Source organism: Oxyura jamaicensis, chromosome 8 (assembly GCF_011077185.1).
Source record: "Oxyura jamaicensis isolate SHBP4307 breed ruddy duck chromosome 8, BPBGC_Ojam_1.0, whole genome shotgun sequence".
Lineage (NCBI taxonomy): Eukaryota > Metazoa > Chordata > Aves > Anseriformes > Anatidae > Oxyura > Oxyura jamaicensis.
In genome coordinates this window covers 9,784,724-9,809,968 of record NC_048900.1, presented here as the reverse complement: position 1 = coordinate 9,809,968, position 25,245 = coordinate 9,784,724, and the positions used below count along the sequence as shown (strand labels likewise).

The 25,245-nt window shown below is 44.3% G+C and overlaps 1 protein-coding gene across 5 annotated transcripts in view; it reads left to right on the top strand.

The window, feature by feature from the left end:
• The first annotated feature begins 8,477 nt into the window (after nucleotides 1-8,477).
• Nucleotides 8,478-25,245, top strand: part of GORAB (golgin, RAB6 interacting) — a 30,506-nt gene continuing 13,738 nt past the window's right edge. For 2 of the 5 annotated variants that reach the window (XM_035333328.1, XM_035333329.1), the window contains exons 1-4: nucleotides 8,478-8,608; nucleotides 9,074-9,422; nucleotides 11,309-11,410; nucleotides 12,868-13,008. In XM_035333328.1, coding sequence (XP_035189219.1) covers nucleotides 8,539-8,608; nucleotides 9,074-9,422; nucleotides 11,309-11,410; nucleotides 12,868-13,008 — 662 coding nt within the window. In that variant the 5' untranslated portion in view covers nucleotides 8,478-8,538. Of the gene's footprint in view, nucleotides 8,609-9,073; nucleotides 9,427-11,308; nucleotides 11,411-12,867; nucleotides 13,013-15,680; nucleotides 17,456-25,245 lie in introns of those variants that run through there. The other 3 variants (XM_035333327.1, XM_035333330.1, XM_035333331.1) reach the window with 3 other exon arrangements.

Here is a 25,245-nt window from a genome sequence, read left to right as displayed (position 1 = left end):
CAGTCTCAGTTTGGGAGCGCATTGCTACACTGAGCACGTGGACAGGAATTGCGGAGCCTTTTCTCCTGCTAGGAGAGGAATCTGGAAACAATTACAAGCTGCTCATGCTTAATCACTTGGGTAAATCTTAAATGCCTGCCTTAATATTTTGCAGGACTGAAGATGGCATCTGAAGTTTTGTGGTGCACAGGTTACATGGCAGAGCATGCAGGCTTGGAGGGTTTTGCTCTGTGTGTGTTTAAGGGGTGGCTGGTCCTGAGGACCCCTCAGGTCCTCTGAAATTCAGGTACAATTTCAAAGAAAACCTTAAAAAAAAAAAAAAAAAAAGTCAGTTTTGCCTGATATTTGAGCAAATTGTCAGCTCACCCATGTACTTACGAGCTTTACTGAGCCCTAGCATTTATATCTCAAACTGAATTGGAAGAGATTGCTATACTAGTTAAAAAATGAACTCTCCTGAGGAGAGGAAGGCAACCAAAATAACTTTGAACTCTGGGCTGAAGTCAGTCGATGATAAGACAAAACAATAGAAGTCCTTCTTTCTTTCCTTAAATACTGAGAATTTTCACTTTAGCATTTTCAGGCTGAAGCAGCTTGCTTTAGTGACAATCACTGAGTTTGAAGCCATCTTTTTTTTTTTTTTTTTTTTTTTTTTTTTTAAATAGACCTGAGTTTAAAAGAAGAAAAAGTTGTGGGGTTTAGTTTTACTTTATTTATTTTACTTTTGTAAGATTAAGTAGTCTTCAAGCAAACCTGAACATTTTGTTAATGGTCAAGCAAAATATTTTTGTTTGACCACAAACGAAATGAGTTTTTCTGATTGTATTAAGTCCTTCCTCTTCAGCTTGGCTCCAAAACCAGGATTTTCCACCATCGCTTTTACTTTGGCCACTAGCAGAAACCCATCATCCTCATTTTCACCTTATTGCTGCAGCAGTAAAGGGTCTAATTTTGGTTGCCCCTATTTTAATTGGAGCTTTCTTTATTGAACTGCTAATTTATTGCTAGCTGAGATCTGTGCTATCCGTGTTCACAGCCAGGGTGTGGTACAGATCTCTCTCCAGCGCTCTTGGATACCTCATCAAAGAGCTGCTAAGCCTCTCTGGCCATCAGCCTGCTTATTTACAGTCTTTACAGCTCAGGCTTGAAGCTTGCAGTTGACACTGACTAATGAAGATTTGGAAATCTTCATTAGCACATGTGGCCCTGGTAAGCCGTGTGGGTGTGTCAGTTGGACGTGCAGTCGTGACAGGGCCTAAAACCTAAAGAAAACACTCCCCGTTAGAGACTGCTGAAAAGCAGCTTCTACAAGAGCATTTTGGAAGGCGGCTACTGCCTTGCAGGGGTGATTTTTCCAAAGTCATAGAAGGAAGTTATCTTCTAAAGCCTTGGTAAGAGCCAAGCACTCTGCAACACGGCAGTCCTTTGCTGAGACTGGATTTGGGAGGAGGTTTTCAAGTGACAGTTCCTCCCTAAAGTACACCCATAAACACATGAGCGTTTACATCCTTTTTTTTTTTGTACTGGCTGCAGAGAGAAAGCACCAATATTTCGTGAACTTTGCTGTGGGAAGGATGCAGTGTTTTGCCTCAAAGACTTCCCAGTTGCAGCATGTGTTATCTGGGCTGTGGCCGAGGCTCTGAGTGGAAGCAGAAGACCTTCCCTCGGGGCTCGGTGTGTGCTCAGGTGCCAGCCAGACACAGGCCGTGTTTGTCTGAGGTGATGCTGGCGTGCTGCATGTGGAATTGGCCACACTGCCTCAGAGCACCAATTTATGGTGGTGAGGACAACCCTGGGCTCTTACCAGGCAGCAGACGGGACCGTGAGGTCCTAGGCCTGCACATCTGTCTGGAGTTTAAATGTTTGCAGGATGGGGCGTGAAGTAAGCTGGAGGAGTTTGCAGCCTGCTGGTCTCCAAATGGGCTCCTCTGCCATAGGAGATGCTCAGTTGTTCTTGCTGTTTGTGCTACAGGCATCTGCAGAGACCTGGATGTGAAGGAGATGATGTGTCCTGGACAAGACTCCTCAGAGAAATGTCCGGTGTCCTACTACAAGGACACAGGAAAGGTGAGCTTGTTTTGCAGACACGTAGGGGTTGTCACACATCCTCCTTTGGGGCTGGATACATCACCTTACTTGGCATTATCGATCCTGTTTGCTGGGGCCTGAGAAGCCCAGCCAAACCTCCTGGTGTGAGCATCCCTTCAGCCATCTGGACCAAAAATGAGCCAAAGAGTGCAAACTGATTCAGCACTACATCTTTATTGCACCAGCACAGCAGGATTCCAGGGCTACCTGTGGGGACACAGCAGGATAGGAGCAGGGTCCCCATCACTCCCTGAAGGCCACCACCATCTCATGCACAGAAATAAGTTGTCTAAGCCCAGCTTGCTGAATTGCAGTGGCATTGAGCTGGGCTAGGGGATATTTGGCATGATTTTCACGTCATTTAATAGCCTACTGCTGGCTCTGGGGGTTGGCAAACACTAGTCCTTGAGAAGATGATGATTTCCCACGCTGACTTTGCAGAGGAGGCAGGAGGTGAAGAGCTGGCCAGGAGCAGGGATGGCACAGCCGGCGGTGTGTGTCTGCGAGCAGGGTGACGGGGCCGTGACAGCAGTAGGCAGAGGTGGGAATGGTGTGGGAAGCATCACGGTCATGGGAACAAGGCTGATTTTCCAACAAGCCAACAAAAATTATTCAGCAAAGGTCAAAAATGTTGTACAGTGGCCTGGGCCCACGGGGCATCTCTGGGTTTCCATCTCCTCCAGAACTTGTGTGGGGATGCACACATCTGAAACCACTGAAAACCACATCTCGTTGTCCCAAGGCTGCATCGACCTTTCCTCTTTCTTGCCCAACAGATGTTTATTCTTAAAAATAGCTGGTGATGGACACCCTGTGCTCTTCTGTAGCCAATCCTCTCAACATTTTGCTGCCCTAACTGCTGGGAAGCCCCTCCTCATAATCATCATCCTTCTCCACCTATCCACCATGGACACTGAAAACTGATTACCCGTGCTTCTTCATAGCTGCATTTTCTATGTTTAAAGACTATTATCATGTCTTCTCCCCCACAATTCTCTCCCACCCAGACTAAACAACCACAGTTCATTCACTTGAGCATGTAACAATATATTTGTTCCATGAAATACAATTTGTTTAGTGCAGTGGTTCTAATAACTCTTTCTATGCCAAAAATAACAAACATTTAGCAAATTTCTCTTCAAATCTCTAGTTTTATCAACTGTTTTGACAGTTAAGATTACCATTAAGATTACAATTTTTAACACAAATGGTTAGAATTAAAGCAATTGCTTTCTAATTTTCCTGTGTAGATGTTTGAATTATGACTTTTATATTGAGCAATGCAGTTAGAAGTATTACAGAACTGTCATGAAATATTTAAATTGGTTTTTAAAGAGTATTCTTTTGGAGACATAAAAAGATACTTTCTAGATAATTTTTTACAAGCTATTAGCTCCAAAAATATTGCTTTAGCTGTAAGAAAATATATATTAGAATAATTGCTCAGTTCCATGCTTCCACTTGTTTTACTGCTGAGCTCTAGCTTTGCCATCCAAAGCAGTAAATTCATAATCTTTGGGGAATTTATGGTCAGGATGAATCTTATTTTGCCAGCTTTTTTCTGAAGTTACTTTTATTTTTGGCAGCTTTTAATCCTTTTTAGATATCTTTTTTTTTTTTTTTTTTTCACACGAACATCTTAAGGCAAGAAATTAATAAAATATGTTTTATGGAAAATTTGTCTTAACAATTCTCATTGAAGAAACAGAGACCCCAAAGTGTATGTAAAAACTTTTTTATTATTATTTTTTTGTTTGTTTGTTTTAAGAGGAAATGCTCATTGTATGCTCAGTTCTCTTTCAGTTTGGATTTTGTTTTTGCAAAACTGAACTTTTCTCAAGGACAAAAGCAGAGGTTGATACTGGAGAACATGGGGGACTTCCACAGCCTTACACTGTGTGCTCACATCCCATGCCTCTGGCTGTACGAAGACTTTTTCATTTGGTGCAGTGCCACTCTCCCTGCAGGGCAGCAGTGGCTGCATTGCCAAGAAGAGAGAAATCTGCTGGGAGGACTTGCTCCCTCTTCACTGGGATATGAGAAGTAAAACTTGACCCTTTAAAAGTATAATAACTGTGGTTTCAAACCTCACGGGTCAGGAGATTGCCCCTTAGGTCTCTGTGAATGGTAACGCAGAGGAGGCAGGTCACAGCCTTAAATTTGCTATATAAGAGTCTGCCTCTTCACTAGAAAATGCAATAAAGATCCACAAATCAAAAGATGTTGAAAACCATTGGTTTATATGGTTTAAGAAGCAGTTTTCCCATGTAGTTTTTTCACCTGGTAGCTCTTTAGATAAGTGGATTTCTGTTTCCCTCTAAGAAATTCTTACAAACCAAGACTGCTGTGGTGCCAGAAATGATGGTGTTGACTTGATCCCGCTGGGCAGCTTAGGAGAACAGAAACTGAAGAGAGAGAATAATGCTGTGATTTTTAATTTGGCTTTCTCATTGCAGGATGAGAATTCGTTTTACACTGAAAACACTATTCCCATTAGATATATTTGCATTTTTGCATAAATTTGCCAGCCCATCCCTTGCAGTACAGCAGGCAGTGGCACAGTAGGGCTGTGTTCTCGTGCTGCTGCATGGGCTTAAATCACTGGCTGTAGCTTTGTGTTCAGATTAAAGCAGCCAAGAGGCAGAGTAAGACACGCAGCACTCACTGTTAGCCTATCCCAAAGCTGAGAAACTGTAATACAGCGATTATCTCATTGCACTCAGAGCCACATCCTGCCATGGGCTGAGCTCTGGGTTCCCAATGCAGAATCTAATCCATAGCCTGCTGGACAACAGAAAAACCTCAGTTGCCTTCACTGGGATGCAGAAGAGGTGCAGTTTAGTGCATGGCTGCTGGTCGCTTCTGCACCTCAAGGGCCCTCTTGCTTTCAATGCCACGCTAAGAAATTAATTACTCATCTCAGGCTCAGAACCTTCCTGGATAGTACTGCTGAGAATCAGCAAACTAAATTTCCATAGCTTGGATGTCAAAAGCATCCCTTAAAGAAGAAATTAATGAGTTAAATCATTCTCAAAAGGGGGGGCTTGCTCCTTGCTCACAGAGTAGCCTTGTGTGGTTGGACAAGGCGATTCTTCTGAATAAGTTGTCCTCACTTATCCTCCAGTAAAAAGTGGGATAGTATTTGCCTGGATATAGTTTGGTATATTTTCTCAGTAAAAAGTAAATAAAGGGATTTAGGAATTTTTGCATTAATTTCTTTCAGGATGGTATTTCCCCAGGCCTCATTAATTGCATATCACAGTTCCTGGGAACTCACGACAGGGTCTGAAACACAATCAGGAAGGAAATTGTCCTGCCATATTCATGCCTTTCCATCTCATGTTATGGTTCAGCCATTTACCGGGATCGTGTTGCTTTGAGTGTTACTGCGACAGTGTGCAGAACGGGGAGCAGAATCCGATTAAATATGTATGTCTAAGTCAGGGAGACCCTTGCAGGAAGAGCTTATTTGGCACTTAAAAAAAAGAAAAGAAAAGAAAAAAATCAGTATGAACTAAACCGATGCAAATTGAAGTTATGTCCCAGTACAAATTGCGTCTGTCCTGGGTTGAAATGTCAGCTGAGGTCTGACCCTGAGGTCTGCCCTAAAGAGTCGGATTTGCCGGTCTGTGATGACATGTCCACACTGATTTGGGAGTCTCAGAAGAAAAAATATTTTTGTGATCTGATGCTACTTGCTGCTTCCAGAGCCAGCAGGCTCCAGGCCAAATAGACCAACAGAAAACGGATGCAGCAGTCACAGACATCACCAGGTCTGCTCATCAGATAGCTGTCAAATCACAAAATGACACTGAAGCCTAATCTGGTCCCAGATGTAAAAGGAAGGTTTGCGTTACTGCTTTTTTTTTTTTTTTTTTTTTGTCATGGTTTGAGTTGTCCATCATCTCTTTTCTGAAGTGGGGATGGAAAATAAGGTTTCTATTTTCTCTTCATCCAGCCTGTGTTTGCTCAGAAAATACTTTATTCCTAGGTGTCAAATATTCAGTTTCATGTTATGCTCACAGGCCTTTAATCAGCCAGGGAACACGGACAGCCTCTGTTTTCTAAGTCTGCTGCTGGTAAATGCCCTGTGAAATGACTTCACTGTGTTATAATTGTTCCTGGAGAAGGCTGGCCCAATGGCTGGTAATTAAACGTTTGGCTGATGGAAACTGTTAAAGTGGATTGCTGCTTTGCCTATAGCATTATAGTTAACAACTCAAAAGTCTTTATACTTTTTCTATAAAGCACATGGGAGTTTTATGCCTGGAATATCTGCTGCAATAAAGAGAATATGGTGCTTCATTTTTGTTTGCAGCATTAAAACTTGGAAGAGAAGAAAGAACTAAGGTTCAGGAATGAGGTCTGGAGTTTGTACTTTGCGAAGCTCCTTCATTTGGTATCTTTGGTTTCAGCACAGCCCATTGCCGTGATTTTAGGTACCAGGATAAAATTGAAATTCCTGTGCAGGCATCTAAAAGAGAATTAGGTGTCTACATGTTCTTGTGAAGCTGGTCAATAGTAATTCATCATAAATTCAAGCTGACACCTAGTTCTGCCATCTGGGCTTCCAGGAGTTTGAGAGCATATGAGTCAAGGCTAGATTACCATTCTTGTTCAGTCTCTTTTGTGCTTGGTAAAGATTCCCAAGGGAAGCCAAAATCCTGCCTGAAGGTCCATCCTGCGCAGAATGGAGACAACCATGCCCCACTTGCCCTCCGCTGGGTGTCTGCGAGCTCTCTTTCACCTCAAGGCCTACAGCCAAGCTGCTGGTGGAAAAATGGTGACACATCTGCTCCCCAAAGGTGCTCAGCCAAGTCCTAGCAGAAATGCTTAACACCTGCCTGTGAGTGGCAGTTCAGGACCATGTCTCCTCTGACCAGGGCTGGTATTTATGGGATGTGTTAGTCACGCAGGAGCTGTTAGAAGCGCTGCTGCGATAAATTGCTAAGTCATACATGATCGTCGCGTAACGAGCTTGCTCAGGGACATAGCAAAACTTCAGAGCTTGACTAATCCCTCACAGATTGGAAACCGCGAGGGATGTGGTTAGGCACTGAAAATGTCCCCTTTTTATTGCTGATGATGTATTATTCAAGCCTCCAGCCCTCTGGACTGCTTCAGCTAAGCCTGGGGCTCGTGTGTTCCACCCGACTTTCTCCCAGTGGGAGGTAAACTCGTCTGCTCGACCTCTGATAGGCTTCAAGCAGCCGCAAGAGTTTGGGCTGGCTGGAAAAAATGCATGCTCCCATGGCTAGTGAGCAAATATTGCTGCATGTGGCAGGACTTGTTCAGTTTCTACTTAGGGATGGAAGTATGCACGTGAATCCTCATGCGCGTGGTGGTAAAATTATTAATATTTAAGATTTGAGAGGTCTGGCTAAGAAGTTTATCCTAACTGAATGTTCAGCTAAAAGCTAGCAGTCTGTGAGCGTTTCCAGCTCCCCAGTTCGAGCTGAGCTAACACTGGGTGAGCCACTCCTGCAGGCAGGCTTTGCCAAGAGCCTCGCTCCATGTCGTCACGTCATTCACTGTCTGGTTCCTTCTCAGAAGTGTGGCAGCGATGTGCTACCTCAGGAGCCCATCCCTCCCTGGGATGGATACCTGTCTTGGTTACTATTGGAATCATCCGTTTTTGTTATTTTTTATTTTATTTTATTTTTCTCTGAAACTGTGTGTAGGCTGGGACTCTGCAATCACTTGGCAGAGAACAGGGAAGCAGAGGGCAGATGCGGGCTGAATGTTATCTCACTATGATCATTTATACTTCCAGCAGCAAAATGGTCAAAACAGAAGCTCAAAACATCAGTATGGGAAAATGCTCCTTTTCCTTGCCAACTACCTCAGTGTTATCCCTGTAAGTAATTAAAGTACGTCAACATCTAGCCGTGCACGTGCCCTTGGCTCCCTTACTGTATGTGTCCCTAAGATGTGCTTTCTGTACCATACAAGTGCAGCTTTCGGACACTCTAGAGAAAAAGTCTTCCTGGTCCTTACAAACTGCCTAACTCGGGGTTACAAATGCCATGAGGGTCGTGGTGATGCTTCTTGAACCTCCCTTTATTGAGGAGTGGCTCCCCATCTTAACTTAAGCCTCATCAGTTGGGCCTCGGTTTTGCTTTTTTTCTTTACTTGTTTTGTTTTTAAATCTTTATTCTCAGCTTTATTTTATTATTTTATTTTCAGGACTTTTATTTTCCAGCTTCCCCGGGAGCCCGGTCCTCAGCGGTGCCAGCGCCCCACCAGCCCCCCCCCCCCCCCCCCCGCCCCGGCCGCCATCTTCCCGCCACGTTGCCATGGCAACGCGAAGCCCTTTTCCCCACCGCCCCGCGCTGCCGCCTGGGGCTGTCCGCGGCTTTGCCTGAGGCCGGGCGAGCGGCGGCGGCGGCGGCTGAGGGGCAACCTCGGGTCCTTGCTCTGAGGACCCCGCGAGCGGAAGGAGGAAGCGCCATGGCCGGTGACGGGGCCTGGGCCGGCTTCTCGCAGGAGGAGCTGCGGCAGCTGCGGGGCCTGCGCCCGGGTGGGGGCAGGGGGGACCCTGCGGAGAGTTTGGGGGGCTCTGGGGGGGCCCTGAGAGGGCCTGGGGGAGGTTCGGGGGGTCTCTGAGGGTCCCTGAGGGGGTCCTGGGGGGCTCTGAGGGGACCCTGAGGGGGGCCTTGGCGCTCAGAGGGACTCTGAGGGGCCCGGGGCCGGCCGCAGCGTCTGGGGGTGGTGGGAGTTAACCGTGCTCCCCCCCCCGGCTGCCCCTAGTCCAAGCCCCTTATCTCTCCCTACCTTCGTTTCAAGTGCTCTGGAACTCGCGATTTTTAGACTAACAAAACATTCACGGGTTCCTGGGTTTTCCTCGGGGTGCCTTCCCTTGGTACCCAGGCATATCTTAGCCATAGGTTGGACTAGTCCATTTTGCTTGCCAAGTTTAATTTACAGAGCCTGTCTTTGATCTCACGGCCTGCTTTTAATTCCACTTCTCCTCATCCATCAATAGATTCATCTGAACCGTCGGAGCAGCAGCGTCGTCCCCACCCCGCAAATAAGAACAGGAAGCAGTTGCAACGAGAAAGAGCCCTCCAGCAGCAATGTCAGAAGCTGGGGCTGCAGGGTGGAGCAGCCTCTGTGCCTCCCGAGCAGCTGCTCTCTGCGCCGAAACGTCAACCTGGTCATCCTCAGCAGCCTGCATCGCCACCTCACTGTCCTTCAGCGGGGGATCAAAAGCAACGTGACGGCAGAGAGCAGCAAAAGGAACCAACACCGTCGGATCCCTGCAATGGCAGTGACAGTGCCCAGAACCTCCCTGCAAAGCCAAACGCCAAAGTGGAAAAAAAGAAAGTGGAATTGTTAGTAAGTCAGTAGAATTGGGCGATGGATCTCATTCCGTATGGGTTCTTTCTTTTCCTCCACAGTAAAGTGAAATTCAGTATTGAACTTTCCTGTATCTAACAGGGAGGTTTGAGAGCTCGTGTTTGCTTCCTTTGCACTGAACTCTGCTTTTCATCTCTAGCTGGGTTAAACCTGACCTAATGCCAAATTCCCTCCTGTAATCTATGCAGATAAGGACTGTTCCTTCTTCAAATATTTTCCTCTGGCACTGGGACTATAGATCATGAAGCACCCAAACTGTGGGGCTGTCTTACTGATTTATGAAGACCTAACCTCACTTGTGTCGCACTGGGCAGAGAAGCCAGTGTCCACAAGGGAAAGTAGCTGTACCTTTGGGGAGTAGATGTGGTAGAACTAGTGACTTGTGTTCCTCTTCACCATATCGCTGTGGAATTTTTACTACTGCTTTGAGAAGGAGAGAAAATTTCTGTTTTAAACAGTTCTGTATCTTGTGATTCAAGTCCTCACCCTGTGCATCAGCCCCCAGAGGGGTGTCCGGCAGTTTGATTGCATGCGGCAGTCACTTTGTTCAGCATCCAAATAGAGACAGTGGCCTGTAAAAGGCGGCTGCTGTCCAAATGCCAGACAGGGCAGAATTTCCCATGTGAGATGACTTGGTTTTTACCTTTTTCATCTTTTTCTTCCTCTCTGTATCCAAGTGCTATTTTTTTCCTAAGTGCATGTGTAGTTATGCATAGGATTCTCTTGTCTTTAAAGCCAAGTATGAGAACCAAAGGCAAATTCTTTTTCTAGGGCATATAATAGATTTTTAAAACTCTTGGATAATGCTGCTGCAGCCTTGAGCTCATTTGCAAGAGGTTCTGTGTCGCACAAATATCTCTGGAGAGGCAGCAGCTGCTGGCCATGCTGCCTGGCTGGGATCACCTACCTGCACATAGCTCTCCCTTCGCCAGAAGATCAGCACCAAATTATTCACGTGGCTGCTGCTCACCAGGGGTACTGGCTGGTCAGCCCTTTCCTGGTGCTGAAAAACACAGACGTTTTCTGACTGGGAAGATAGCTGAAGCTTTTTGCTGTGCAGGGAGCAAATGACGTTTAGCTGCTGCAGCCGCCCCCTGGATCTGCTGAATTCGTCTCAGCCTCTGCAGTCAGATTTAAATCTTACCAAAAATATTTTTCTCTGTGTGGTTTTAGGAATAGGGTGGTGAGGAGAAGCCTGAAGAGAGATTCTTGTGCAGAAATGATTGTTAAAATAAACACAGCTGAGTTACTTTGGCATTTTAAAGCCAAGCAAGGCTTTGGAACAGACTCCTTAGGAGAAGGCAAAGGTGGTGAAAGTGACTTGTTCTTTCTCAATTTCATTGTCATTTTTACCTGCCCTTCATTTATATCAGTTTAATTATTTGGGGTCTGTATTGTAAAGCAGAACTGTGAGAGTATCTGTTTTATAGAGGAAAAAAAAAATCCAAAAGAAGAGGCTGCATTGGCAAACTAAACAGATAATTTATAGCAGCTAGAAGAAACCTGAAACCGCTTTTACCTAGCGGTGAAGTACATCCTTTAAATGAAAAATCGCATCCAATGCTGAACAAGTGCCATATGCTCTTTCTTTCAGCAAACTTGAATTAAGCAGCCGCTTATTTGCTTATGAGGATTTTTGTTCTGATCAGCAGATTTCATCTGAAAATGTTTTATTGGTCTGAATGGCTTCTTACAGGTCATTCTTCTTTCCTCAGAAGGGAAACCTGTTTATTGTTCCTTTGGCATTTTCAGAGCTTGCTCCAGGAAATAAGATGGTGAATATTTGTGTTGGGGGCGGGGTGTGGAAGACAGGGAGCGAACTGAACTTGGGATTAATTTTGACCTTTTTGTCAATGAGCAGGCAGGAAAAATCGCGATGGGAAATCCTCCAACAAGAGCAGCGGCTGATAGAAGAGAAGAATAAACGCAAGAAGGCACTCCTGGCCAAAGCTATTGCTGAGAGGTAAGGAGCTGTGCTGTGACGTGGCCTGAGGCTGAGAAAGGGTTTGCTTTTAATCCATCTTTTAATCCATATTGTCTTGTTTAAATCTCACTCGTCCCTCCCTCTCTGTTCTATGTGTCTGTCTTATAAGTATGTGAAAGTAACGTTGAAAGGAGATGACCACCAACTTAAAGTTTAAGAGACATTTTACCCTTGGCTGATTAAAATATAAAGAAAATCATTTTTTCTCCCAATTTTTAGCTCTTGTTCTTCTGATGACCAGACTTTAAGGTACTGTACAGTGCTGTCCAGCCAGGTAGTGAAGACTGCAAGTAAGGCAAGGTTTGTAAGGCAGATAAGGTCTGATATGGAGAGCCGATAACGCAGGATTGAGGAAGGACACGTGCAGTTGTCAGGCTTGCAGTCTTCACCCAGACACAATTATGTTCTGCCCAGTAAAGCTCTTGGGTAGCAAACATGAATGTGGGCTGTACAGTGCAGGAGATTCTCTTTGAGTTTCTGAAGGTTTTGTTTTCCTTTGCCAGGCAGAAATAAAATACAAGTGAATTTGGTCTGAGTCACTGTGGGACAGCAAACATGGGTGTGACCACCAGGCTGGCATAAGGAGGGAGAGGAGGACCTAGAAGGTGATTGCTAGGGAGCTGTGTCTGAGATTCAAAGGTCTTTTTCAGGCTCTAGGCAGTACTACAGGATGTCTCTCCCTGTCTACCTGCATCAGCTGGTCTAATGAGAGATGGTTTCACATTCTACATTATCTACTTTTGCTTTTCAAGTACCTGCTGTCGGTGTAAAGCAGTGAAAAGCACGTTTGTGCTCGTGGTGATGAATGACAGTCACAAAGTGACCTGGTGTAAAATCTTGTTAAAAGTTATGTGGTTTGCTTGGGAGTGAAGTCCATCAAAGCTTGCTGCCCTTAGGAATGAATATTCAGAGTTGACAAAGGTTGCACAGGCTTGGTTGCAATCCTTTGTGTTTGATGTAAAACTTTCCATTGACTTCAGTGGGATTTGGCTAGGGCTTTTGGGAATAATTTTACAAAATGGAAATCAAGCTTAGGTTAGGTGACTTTTTGGCCCCTGGTAACTGGTCGTCTTTGAAAGGGGATATTTGCAGGGCTAAACACCCTTCCCCCTCTCGCTCCCCTCCCCAAGCCATTTCCTGTTTCCTTATGCTGAGAACTACTTAGATACAGCAGCTTCTTGTGTGTTTCTCCAGTGAAAGAAACACAATCCATTTTAGGCACTTTGATTATGGTCATTACGTAATTTTGTTGTAGTTCTTTAATAGCAGGCACTTTAGATCCCTGTGGATATTAAATAAGATCAAAAGTCTTAGACCATAAAGAAGAAGCCTTCTGAGTAGCTCTTAAAGAAGGCAGTTGCTTTGGAAATGAAGTGAGGCACATTATGTCAAGAAAAGAGGCTTGTAAAGAAAAAACATGTACCTTCCTTTTGCAGATCCAAAAGAACTCAAGCTGAAACAGTGAAGCTAAAAAGGATTCAGAAGGAGTTACAAGCTCTGGATGACATGGTGTCTGCTGACATCGGCATCCTGCGGAACCGCATTGATCAAGCCAGCTTAGACTACTCCTATGCCCGGTAAGTGGCTGACAGGGAGGAGGGAATAGCCCTCCCAGAGCAGAGGGAGCAAAAGCAGTTTCATGCTACTGAAGCAGTAACGGACTTAGCACAGAATGTTAGGGATTGGAAGGGACCTTGAAAGATCATCTTAAGTCATTGTAATAATGTGTACTTAAAGTGGACAGTCTGTGGGGCTTTGGAATCCTGAGGTAAAAGCTTTCATTTCCTCATTTTTTCCTTGGAATCTGAGAAATGGAGTAGGTTTTGTGACTGCAGACTGTGCTCTCCGACTTCATGCAGTCATGAGACATACTGCCTGCTTTAGCCATGCAGTTGTCCATAAGCCCTGCTTTATTGTTTCAAGGTTGTTTATTCTCAGGGAAAATAATTGTTTGTTTCTGTTGTTTTTTTTTTTTAAGTCCTAAAATGAAAGTCCTTTTCAGGGAAACTCCTGCTGATGACAGCTCTGGTCTTGTTAGAATCAATGGGACCAATTAAGCTTAAAACATATAATACTACTGAATAGCTTTTGGAATTGGAATGAAAAATTTAAGGAAAGAAGTAAGCTTTCACCCTTCGCAATGTGCCTTTAATCACTCTGGTTCTGATGAGTTCCTTAAATGCAAGAAATTAGTCGGAACACCCTATTAGTTGTGGGTAAACCACAACATCAGTAGATAAACATCAGCATGTTTATGTAGCCATTTAATAAAATGGAAATGTTCAGTTGCGGTTTTTGGTTCATGATTCAATGTGTTAAACTTCTTTTTCTCCTTATGAATCCTGCTATATGTTGACCACAGGCCAATAAACACGGCAATTAGTCTTTTAAAAAAATAGCAGTGGTAGCTAAAAAATAAGGATTTCTTTTGCATAATTATCATTTGAAATATCTAAGATTAGCTGTAGTTTCAGTAGCTGAGGGCATATAAATACTGAATTTCAGAACCTCAAGTGGGAAGGCATTTCAATGTATTTTAGGTTTAACTCTGGTCTCTAAAACTGTTAGATGCTCCTCCAGATTTCCTTAGCAGAATTTTGTAACAACATGTCTATTTGAAATGCTTAATGGCAAAAGAGCATTTAACAACCAGCTCTGGCTTCTGGAAAGCAGATTTTAATGAAGATAATAAAAGGAGATATTGGTAGGACAAAGAGGATGAGCTTTCCAATGTATTTAATGATTTTGATGAACTTAGTAAGTCTTTGTTTTTGTGAGGGAGGGATTTGGAAATGTGAGTTACATCATTCCAGTGCTGCAGTTTTTGTGCATTATGAGACAAAGCTGATTTACTTTTAAGTGGCATCTTTGAAAGCAATTTTTTGGTCTTTACCTTCTATTTTAGGGCTAAAGCCCCCCTTTTTTTTTCAGTGGGTCAAGAAGTACAATGTTAACTAATTCTGAGCACATGGTTATGGGCATCTGATAATTGCTGTGGAATGGAGTTTTCTTAATTATGGTGTGAAGATGATGTGTGAATTCAGCCCAGAGGTTTAATTATGGAGAAATTTCCAGTATAACGTTGGCTCTTCTGTTACGGATACCTGGCCCAGGAAAATCTTTACTTTATTGTAAGGGAAGTGGAAGTGGGCATCAACTGCCCGCTGCAGACACAGCCTTTACAGCTTGGTAGAAGTTTAGTGATTATTATATAGGAGAACATATTTGGGAAATATTTTGTCTTTTTTCCTTCTGTTTCCCTAAGCAAAAGCACTCTCCTGTCTTTCTGTTGCTCTGTTTAACCAGATACTTGAATGTGGTTTTATAAAAGAGCTGGATTCTTTATTCAACTACCTCACTAACACTGGTTTTATGAATGCTTTGTAAGGTACTTTACATAGTCATCCTGCAAAAACCTTTGCATGTTCCTTTGCTGATGAGCAAGATAGCATTCCTCTCTCTAATAATTAAAATTAATATACAGTTTCACTGATTGTGGTTGAAGATGCATCACTAATGTGGACACCAACCATTAATGTGCTAGATATAGGGGATGCATTGACTTCAATAAACATTTGGAATATTTCCTTTTTGCTGTATTTGTCATGACAGGAAGTGCAAATTGGCAGGAGGGGTGTGTTGGGGGGATGCTCACAATAAAATTCTACATCTGCTGCCATGCAAAAGTTGTGATCGCTATTGATGTCATATGCTGTGTCAGTCTGTGCCGCTCATGATTTGCTGATTGTGTATCTGGGTGGCCAGAGTGTAAGCTTCTAGACGGGCTCTGAGTGTCAATGTGTGTAGCACTGCTGTAGCATCTGTATCCGTTGGGTGGATTAGGAGAACACAAAACTTTTTTGCAGCGTTCCAGTTCACTGGCTAGTTGTTCGTTTAAAGTGTGAAAACACTACAACTTCTGGTGGTTTCTTTCTGGTGTTAGTGATGCATCTCTTAAAACAGGCAGTAAAAACTCTTGCTCGTGATTCAATCCATGTTATTTCAGACAAGCAAATTAACTCTTAGAATGCAGCACCAATGGAGGCTAATGCGTCAAGAGGAGGAGATTTGATCTATTCACACTTTTTTTTCCCCCCTTTCAACTAATTTAACAGCATGTCTTGAAATCACTGGCATAAAGCATTCAGAGCACATTGCATTTCAGGGATGCTTAAAGTATCTGTCCGTGTGTTGGATTGTAAAAAGTGCTTTGAGAACTAACGCATGAGAAATGATGATAATTTTGCAGGAAGCGGTATGATAAGGCTGAGTCAGAGTACGTGGCAGCCAAGCTGGACCTCCAACACAAGACAGAGATTAAGGAGCACCTCACGGAGCACCTGTGCACAATCATACAGCAGAACGAACTCCGCAAGGCCAGGAAGCTGGAGGAGTTAATGCAGCAGCTGGAAGTGGAGGCAGATGAGGAAAATCTGGAACTTGAGATAGAGGTGGAGCGGATGCTGCAGCAGCAGGAGGCAGAAGCAGGGAGACAAGTCAGCCAGTCGCACGGTCATGCTGGGCTGGCTAAGGAAAACCCCACTCCCAGTGTTCCAGCAAAGGACAGTGAGCATGCTAACCGTGTTGTTGCTTCTCCTGCTATCTCTGAACAATTGCAGTCTGAAAACTCTGGTACCAAATCCCTCTCCAAAATGGACAGCCAGCCTCAAGCAGTAAATGAGACTCCGGGAAACTCCCTAGCTTGCTCTGATACATGACTACTGCATTCAGATAAGCCATCCGGTTATGGATTAAATAACTCTCTGCGGGCTTGTGGGCTGTATGTTATCTCTCGGCTTCTGCAGTGCCAGTAATATGCACTTCATCTCTCTTTTCCTTTAATTTTGTTTCAAATTTTACAGGCTCTTTTGGTTTTCTTTTACAGAACCCTTTTTTTGGGGTTCACCATCTGTCCTCATCATTCTGTTTTTTTTAGCTTCATGTTCTAATGCCCTCTTCGTAGGGCTTTGTACCTTCTTGAATCAGGATACTCAAAGGTGAAGAGTAGGGTGTTTCCAAAGGCTCTTCTGTGTATTGATATCACAGATACCTGTTCCAAATAGTGTGCAAGAGATACGTATCTACAGGAGAAAACATTGCAACTTACTCACTTATGCTGCTTTTAAACATGCTTTTCTCCTGACAAATGCGATAGGATGCTTATCTTCCGTTGTATGCATAAAGCATCAGTTTTCAACGGTTTTTAATCCTGTCAAACCCAAGCACATGCTTTAAATATCTTCATAGCTGATATTCTTTCCTGTACCTGATTGAAAGGAAATTCACCTATTGAGGCAAATTGCGAAGTTAATTGTAGTATTTCCTATTTATCACTTTGCCTGTTTCTTTCAGATAATACTAGATCACACAAAGCTACATGTTCGTAACAAATTGTCTACGAACTCACCGCAGCTATGGTTTAAATAAGATGGTGGGCGACAGTTTAAGACATGGCAGAATCTACAATGTAGAAGTAGAAACACAGAAGAGAGAGCATTATGATTAAAGCTCTTTCTTTATAAGTGTTTTTCGTTATTGTCGTTGCCTCAAAATACCGATAATCACCAGGGACCGTGTAATGAATAATCCCAACATTATATTGGAATTGAGCCTGTTGTCATGTAATGATCAATGCATTCTCTTGCCTGAAGAGTGGGTTTGTACCCCACAAGAAGTTCAGCTATTTTCCTGTTGTTGTTGAAAGGCTTTAAAAAGCTATTCCAGGTGGAGGAAGTCTCAGGAATTCAAATAGAGGACATATGAAAACCTCCCATAGACTGATGCAGCTGCAAACCTTGGGGACAGCATTCATAGCTATCCACTTTGTAACAGAGGAAGGCTGCTTTCATTGTGGAAGTGTTTTCTGTAGTACCTGAGCTGAACGTGTCAGAATTTATGAATGAGTTGCTGAACGACGCCGTCAAGTATATAAACAGGACACCGATTGTCTCTATGGCTTTAATAGTGGAAAAAACGTGTCACTACATTTTTATTCTATTAATAAATCAGTGCATCTTCTGTGCAGTGTCTTTGCTTTCAGTTTTGATATCTGATACTAATGCATGCATCCAAGACTGTTTTTCCACAGGAGGTGATAAATGGTGGAATCAGATACGTCCTTTGGCAACTTCCCTCTATGAAAGGAAAACCTTGAAGAAAGCTGTTCCAAAACATAAAAATGTATGGAGCAAAGACATGGCAGCATACCGTTTGGCAGGAATTTTTTCAACTAACTGTGGCCCAAGGTAGCAGTGGAAAATCCACAGGAAAACTTTCTCCTGTACATGGGAGAAAGAAGGATAAATCTTTTTCTAGAGAAGCCACACATGATCAGGGCTGATTCAAGTTAGAAAACTCCAACGCAAACTTTGGAATAACATGAAGCGCTGCTGTGTTGCTGATACACTGTGTTCCTTGTTATTAATGCTGAAACAAGTTGACCTAAAAAACAAATATTTGATTGTATTTTGAAAAAAATGTGACTGACTTCTTTGGCTCTGTCTGCAATTGCAGAGCAGCTTATAGCAACCCAATTTTGGTTTTCAAAACTGGATACCAGTAAGTGCAATAATAATTTAATTGTACCATTTGTGTTTCCATCCTCTGCAGCTGTCCCCAGTTGCTCCTCAAGAGAATCTTAAGGTCTAGTGGATAGGTCTGTTCCTCATTACAGTTGCGTTCAGCCCATCGGGGGACATAAAGAAGAGCATCTGACAGAAGATTTGAATTGTAATGGTATTTACAAAATGCAAATGCATACACTTTTGCATGCAATTTGTGGGTCTCTGGTAGGCTAGCATGTTGAAATAGTCCTACTGATTGCACCTTGTTATGATACAAGTCCTGTGTGAATTCCTCAAACCAAAAATAAGGTGGAAAATATAAGCCTGAAGATGTTTTTGTCAATCACTTAGGAATATGAGTTTCCTAGAAGGGAGTAAGTTTATATCCACCTGAAAGGCTTAAAAGATGAAAAATTCTCGTGTGCCATCCTGATAGGGCTGGTACTGTTTGTGCCTCTTGGGGAAAATGTTATTCTTAGAATCAGCAGTTTCTCTTACTAGTTCCTCATCGAAGTTCTGGCCAGTTCTATCTGTGTTTAACTTCTGAGCTTGCAATACAAAGCAAACTGGCTGGAAGCCATATGAAAAACCATATGAAATAACAATAGGCGGCCTCGCATTTGGTTGCTCTCCCTAGACAGGAAGCTCAAGAGTTAAATTGTTTGATCTGAGTTATGAAGCCTTTCTCTGACGTGTGATATAAACCACTACCATGGTGTCAGTTCCACTTTGGAAATTCGCAAATGTTTTGATGGGTGCCAGTGTGCCGGTTTAACATTCCGCCTATCCCGGAGCCAAGCAGTCCAGTCGTAATTGTAACAACATGTGTGCCGGTCAGAAATGCCAGGAGATGATTTTGGTGCAACAAAAGGGTTGTTTTTTTTCCTTGAAGGAAACCGAACAGTTGGAATTGAGGCTCTTCAAGCAAAAACCATTTCTACCTTTGCAGTAGTCGATGCGTTTTACTGTGTTTGGTTCTGCTGCTGCTGGAGTGCATCAAAGGCAGGTGCACTGTCCACTCAGCGTATTGTCTCTCTCCAGAAAAGTGGAAAACTGCAAAAGTCAGCCTACGTCAGGAATGGGCAGGCAAATTTTAAGAGAGGGCCTCGTGCACATACAGGTAGAAATCTGGATGTGGAGAAATGCGTGATACCTGACGGTAACGTTGCACGGCTCATCACGGGGGACTGGCCTTCTCCTGCGGCAGTGTAGGCATTTCTGTTGGGCCACAGCGTTGCCATTATGGGAGGAAGTAGAAAACACCGATGTGTACCACTGTGAGAACGTTACAAAGCACAATGTAATTGCCCGTGTTGCAGTTTGGCCAGGATGTTGGGATTAACGCTCCCTCCTCTGTCAAGAAATGCTTAAATGAGCACAGATGGTCATGGCTGAGACAAAATCACATAACTCCAGCAGTGTAGGGTTCCCATGGATGTCTAGTGCGTGGTGTAAAACACTTGGACAATCCCCAATCTGATTGTGTATCCAGCCAGCTGAAGTTAGGCTCTCAGGAGACTTCAGCTTAGGGTAGCTGTCTGGGGAGAGACTTAAGTTCTCAGTCAGCCATGCCTCTTCCTAATACCTTCTGCAATGTACTGGAGCCTTTCCTTTGAGCCTGTATCCCATCTAAACACAACGAGGATAGACTAGCGAGAGTGAAAAGCAGTGACTGGGCTAGTGGCTGGAGTAGTGCCTTTTCTGATAAGCAGTGTTAAGAATGTGCTAGGAAGGATCGCTGATGGGAAAGTTATTCAATTTGGGGGAAGTTCTGGATCCAAAGGAAGGGGCAGAGCACTACCAAATTGCTTCCCATGCTAGGGGTTCACTCTGTTCTGCATTTTTTGTTTAGGACAGTAGGATCTATAGACTTTCTGTTCTTTGTAAAGGTTCAAAAAAGGATGAAAACCTCTGTGATGTGGATTGTCCCAGCCTGCGGCCTGCTACTTTACCGGACTTCCCTTTGTGGGGTCTGCAAGCAGCTTTCAGTCCTGGCCTGTTCAGTGCTTGGGTGAGTTTCTGTGTAGACATGGTGGCTTGGGTCAAGACTAGCTAAGGCATCTCTCTGCTCTGCCCTAGCTGTGTATAAAGGTTCATACAGTGGTCAAGAGCTAGATAAAGTTTTTCTGCAGGCCTGATTCAGCCCCAAAATCCTATGTTTGACACTTTGGTATTATATCATGGCCCTTTTCTATCTCTGTGCATGTGGGCAGGTGTGGGCTACAAGGGACCAAAGGGTTTCACCAGTGGCGATGCAAATGGTGTAGAGATGTAGGCTGGTATAATCGAAACCACATGCTTGTTAAGTGCCCTATTTAGGCTTGTCTGCGTGGTCCTATTAAAGCGAGTGTTGGCTCCTTTGATGGGGCATGAGACTGGTTTCCTTCATCATTTCCCCTGATTTATGTTCCAGCAGCAAACTTGTACGTCAGTGGAGAAAGACCAAGTAACGAGAGAAGTTAGCCAAGCCTCACCCCCTCGGCATCACAGGACATCAGATCCTTCAAATCCTTGCCTTTGGCAGCCTGTTAGTTACAGGGTTTAAATCATGCCTTTTAAGATGTGGGTAGAGACACTAAAAAGGTTGGGCCTTTCTGAATTAGGGCCTGGATTGTGTAGTTAGAGTCATTTTCTCAATTAGCTAGACATAAATCAGCATAATGAGGCGCTCGGGAGCATTGGGCAGGTTTAGTACCTTGTCTCTCCTGCCTCTGTCCGTACCACTCCCACCTGCTTGTTGGGCTGATCTGCCAGTGATTTTATTTTTCCACACCACCGGAGCTGGGTTTTAGTGTCTGAATCGGCTCTCACACCTGGCACATGTGTGAGAGGTGATAACTGGAAGAAAAAGGTCTTGTGCCGTAAGTACTGCGGTGCTGGCAGGGATCGAGCAGTCTCAGCAGCCTGTGTCACACCATCCTTCAGAGGCTGGGGACAGCGGCCTGTTGAATAGGAAATGGTTGGTGGCACGAGCTCAGAAAACTTAGCACCAGTTGGGATGCCTTTCAACGTGACATCCAGGACTGGAAAACACGTCTGCGAGCCAGGCACTGCGCTTTTACTCTGGGTAGCCAAGCCAAAACCTTTCGAGGGCTATGCAATGTAAGGCCTGTGCTGCTTTCCAGAGACTGCTGGATAATTGAAATGGGATGGGGGCCTGCCAGCACAGTTCAGCCCCGTCTTCTGGTGGAGCACTGGGATCCATCTGAGCAGGCATCCACAGAAAAACTTAGAGATGCTTCACAGAAAAGAATGAAACCCCAAGAGCTAGGAGAACCCATGTTGTGCCTTGTGATTCCATTGGAGTGGATATAAATCATTCAGTGTGAAAGCTGCAGGGCTCAGGATGCTTCTCCAGTCTCTTACATCTTGAAAAATGGGAGAGGATGTGGAAAGGGAGCTGAATAAAGGAGCAGAAACACGACTCACCCAAATCGTGCATGGCCTGAAGCAGTGGCCTTCCCTGCATCTGACTCTTGAGTGCTGGAGATGAATAGGAGAAAAAACACCACACCAAGCTTGACTGCTGTGTGTAATAAAGGTGAAACGTGGGCCATAAATAACTCACTGAATGATGGGCCTCTCTGGCTTTCCCCATGCAGAAATTCTTACTCTTCTCTGAAGCAGTTAGCGGTGCCGGTAATGCATTTGAACAGATGATCGATCGTGTGGTGTGAGCCTCTCATGTTGTTATCAGTGCTGGATCTGGCACTTCAAATGTCTCTCTAGCATTTCTTTTCTTGGTCAGCAGTAATGGGTCTTTGCTCTGATTGCAGCTGTTGTGTAGAGCCATGGGAGTCGTTCCTAGGTAGCAGGTAACAGCAGCTCACCGTTGGTGTGACTCCTTCACCAAGGGATGGAGCTAGGGGTCCTGCAGATGCTATCTTGGCAAGTGTTATCTTGCTTTCTCCCTTTCACCATGTGGATGGGTAACAGGTTGGCTATTCCAAAGGTTGGTAGCTTGGGCAACAAGCTTTGTAACTCCCTGGAGACCCACGCTGTGTGCCTGTGCTGAAATCTGTGCTGAGTATTCTCACCGTCTTTGCAACGTGAGCTAGAGTGACATAGCTGTGTCTTTGCAGGCTCAAGTCACTTTTCCTATTTCCAGCGCAGACAGATCCTCTGTCCCAAGGATGGGTTAATACAATTCAGACATCATCTTTTTTAAAGTTTCCCGATTTGGATCGGGATTAGGTTTCTCAGTCTCACACAAAACCCTGCATCATGTTCTGGGGAGTTTTGTAGCTGTTTAAGTGATGAGTCTTGTTGCTGATTGTGCATATTCCATTGCCTGCAGTGCTGGTGGTATCCTGGGGGCTGTGCCTCTATCTTCACTATCGTGTGAGCTGCAGCTGGTCCCACGTTTTGGTGGTTAGCTTCATGGCAGAGAAGATAATGCTATTTGGCATAAGGATGTGCTCATAAAGAACTAGGTCCATTCCAGCATTTTTCTAACATGCTTCTCTGATCCTCCAAGAAGAACATCTTGCAGCTGTTTAAAAAGTCAGGCCTGGTTCTCTGCAGGATTTTCTTCTTGCCTCCAGATCTCTCTCTCACTTTTTTTCTCTCTCTTTTTTTCTCTTTTTTTTTTTTTTTTTTTTTTTTTTTTAACCAGTCTGCTAAAATACCACTTGTTTTCTTTTCTGCTTTCCTCAAATCAAAATATTTAGCCATGTACTTTTCTCTGTGACATCCCACTGCATCCCCTAACTACTGTGGAGTGTCCATCAGTCTCACTGACACTAACCAGCTCTGCAGGAAGCCAGCACTGCCAAGCAGGCAGGCTCCCGCTCCTGGACTTGCTCAGCATATCTGGTACTGTCAGTGACAGTCCCTTTATGAATCTCTTGGGGGTGATGCTCTCACTGGCAGAACCCAAGAAGCTAGGAGGGTACTTGCGTTGGCCTGGAACTTACAGAATGTCATGCTTGGATACTCATGATGCTCCCACCCTTCTGGCCTTGACATCCACAAAGCTAAACCTGCTTCTCATAGAGGGGACACATGATTCGCTTTTTGAGACCTCGTCTATCTCCTCTGCCCACAGTGCCTGCAATGCTTCAGGCTCATTGCTCAAACCCTCCCAAGACACCAGGTTTTCCCCTTCCACCAGTTTTGCTTCCTCTTTCCAGCAGCTGCCGAGAAACTTTCTGGACCCATCTGTCCTCCAGGCTAGGCATCGAACCAGGGCTCCTTGGAGGCATTAGGCTGAGCAGAAGGTGGGTGAGCACAAGGTGGTACTGTGAATGCTTTGATTCAAAGAACTGAAACTCACTAGAAATAAAATCAGAGCCAGCTTCAGAAGCCCAGGTCCCTGCTGTTCTTCCCACTTCTGTGCTTTTGGGTCACACGCATTTAACCATTACACCCTAAATACTGGCACTCAGAAATCTTTGCTGTCACCATGTCGGCGACCCCAGAGGGGTCTGTTTTGAGTTGGTCACCTCTGGAGAGGTGACAGATGATAACCCATCTGGGCAATCCTGGAGAGAGCCAAAGGGAGACTTCCTGATGGGGGCGAGGCCTGGGGGAGGCATTTGGGATGGCTGCCATCCACAAACACATCAAAGGTGCGAATGGCTTTTATCAAGAGGCAATAAAACTTTAATCCAAAGCCCACTTTAATGTATTTGCCACATATTTAAAAGGGAACTGATTTCAAAAATGCTTTTGAGAGTTTTAAAAATTCTCCTAGACCTGTGTCTTACAACTCTCTCCTCTCTGGAAACCTGATGCTTTTGTTTCTGGGATCCCAGATGTTCGGGACTGGCAACTAAGGCGAGAATGAGAACTAAAACCATTTGAGAACCTGTTCTGCACTGTGGGTGCAAATAGCTTTTTTTGCTCTAAGCCTCTGTTAAACTGTTTCTTTGCTTAGTTCTTAAATCAGACCAAGCTTACAGCATACAGATAACATCTCAGATAACATCTCAGTCGGAAAGTGAGACATCTTCCATTCAGTTGTCAAAATCCCCCAATTCCAACTCAGTAGAGCTGCAAGACACTGCCTTGTGACCTGCTGGGGTGCTTGCCTCTCCTGCGGATCTTTAGGCCAGTCCTATTTTACCGGAAGAAATCTGCCTTTGTTTGGGACAGCAAGAGCAATTCCCTGGCAAGATCTGAGGAATCGTAGGCTTTCTCTTTTTTTTTTTTTTTTTTTTTTTTCCTTTTTCTGTGGGAGAGTTTAAACATCGCTGCTTTCATTTGGAAAGGGCGAGTGACTTTCCCATGCTGTAATACCCAGCGAGTGTTGAGAGAATGTGGTTACATAAAACCATATTTTTAATACAACCGACAGACTGTCTTGAGAGCTAAGTGTTTTTTGACAGTTTTTATGCACCTGTTAATTCAAAGCTCTTAACATGTGCCATTTAAAAAGAGCCAGGCACTAAAACATCCACCCTGTGGACTGCAGGGGCTCAGCTGCACACCAGAGCACAGGGAAGCCGTGCAGGGTAGAAACTTGGCTTCTCTTACAGGACCAACTGGTGCACGACTAATGCAGTCACTGCTTTTGTTTCCCAGTCCTGCTTGGCCTTGAAGAATCCTCCTTCTACCCTGGACCTGAAGAACAGCTGATGTTCCTTTGGGTTGCTTTAGTATACTTTTCCCAGCTATTGTGGTTATCAGAAAGAAACTCATGGAGTGGTCGCTCCATGTGCAGAGGAGGCACGTGGTCCATTTAGCCATAGCTTTACTATCAGTAACATCAGGTAACGTCCTTCTCCTTGAACTTTTCCTTCCTCTCCACCCATTTAATACCATCCAACCTCCAGTTTAGAGATTTTCTCAGGGCCTCTGGCATCCTGCTTCCACTTAGGGCTTTCTCCCCACACCCTACCTCTTCACATCCCGTCTCCACAGAGTTTTGGCTGGCTGTCCACGCTCTGGGTCACCTGGTGGCCTCGTCCCTGTGGAGAAGAGCTTGAAAATCCAGCTCAATTGTAACATAACGGTTCGAAAAAAACAGAAGGCGGATACAACAAAAACAAGAAGGCTTGAGAATTTTAAATACTTGCAGGTGCAGATACAGGAGTTTCTGTGGTAAAACGACCAGCTAACTCTGAAACAAGAGGCCGCTTATTTTTTAAACAAGCCCTAGGCATTCGCAACTGTGCATTTGGTATGTGTTTGTGTGTGTAAGGTGGGGTTAAACACATTCCACTTCCAATTTTCTGCTGTATAAACTAGTCAAGTCCTCACCTGATAACTGCACTGCCATCAGGAGGTGGCGCTTGGGGCATCTCTGGA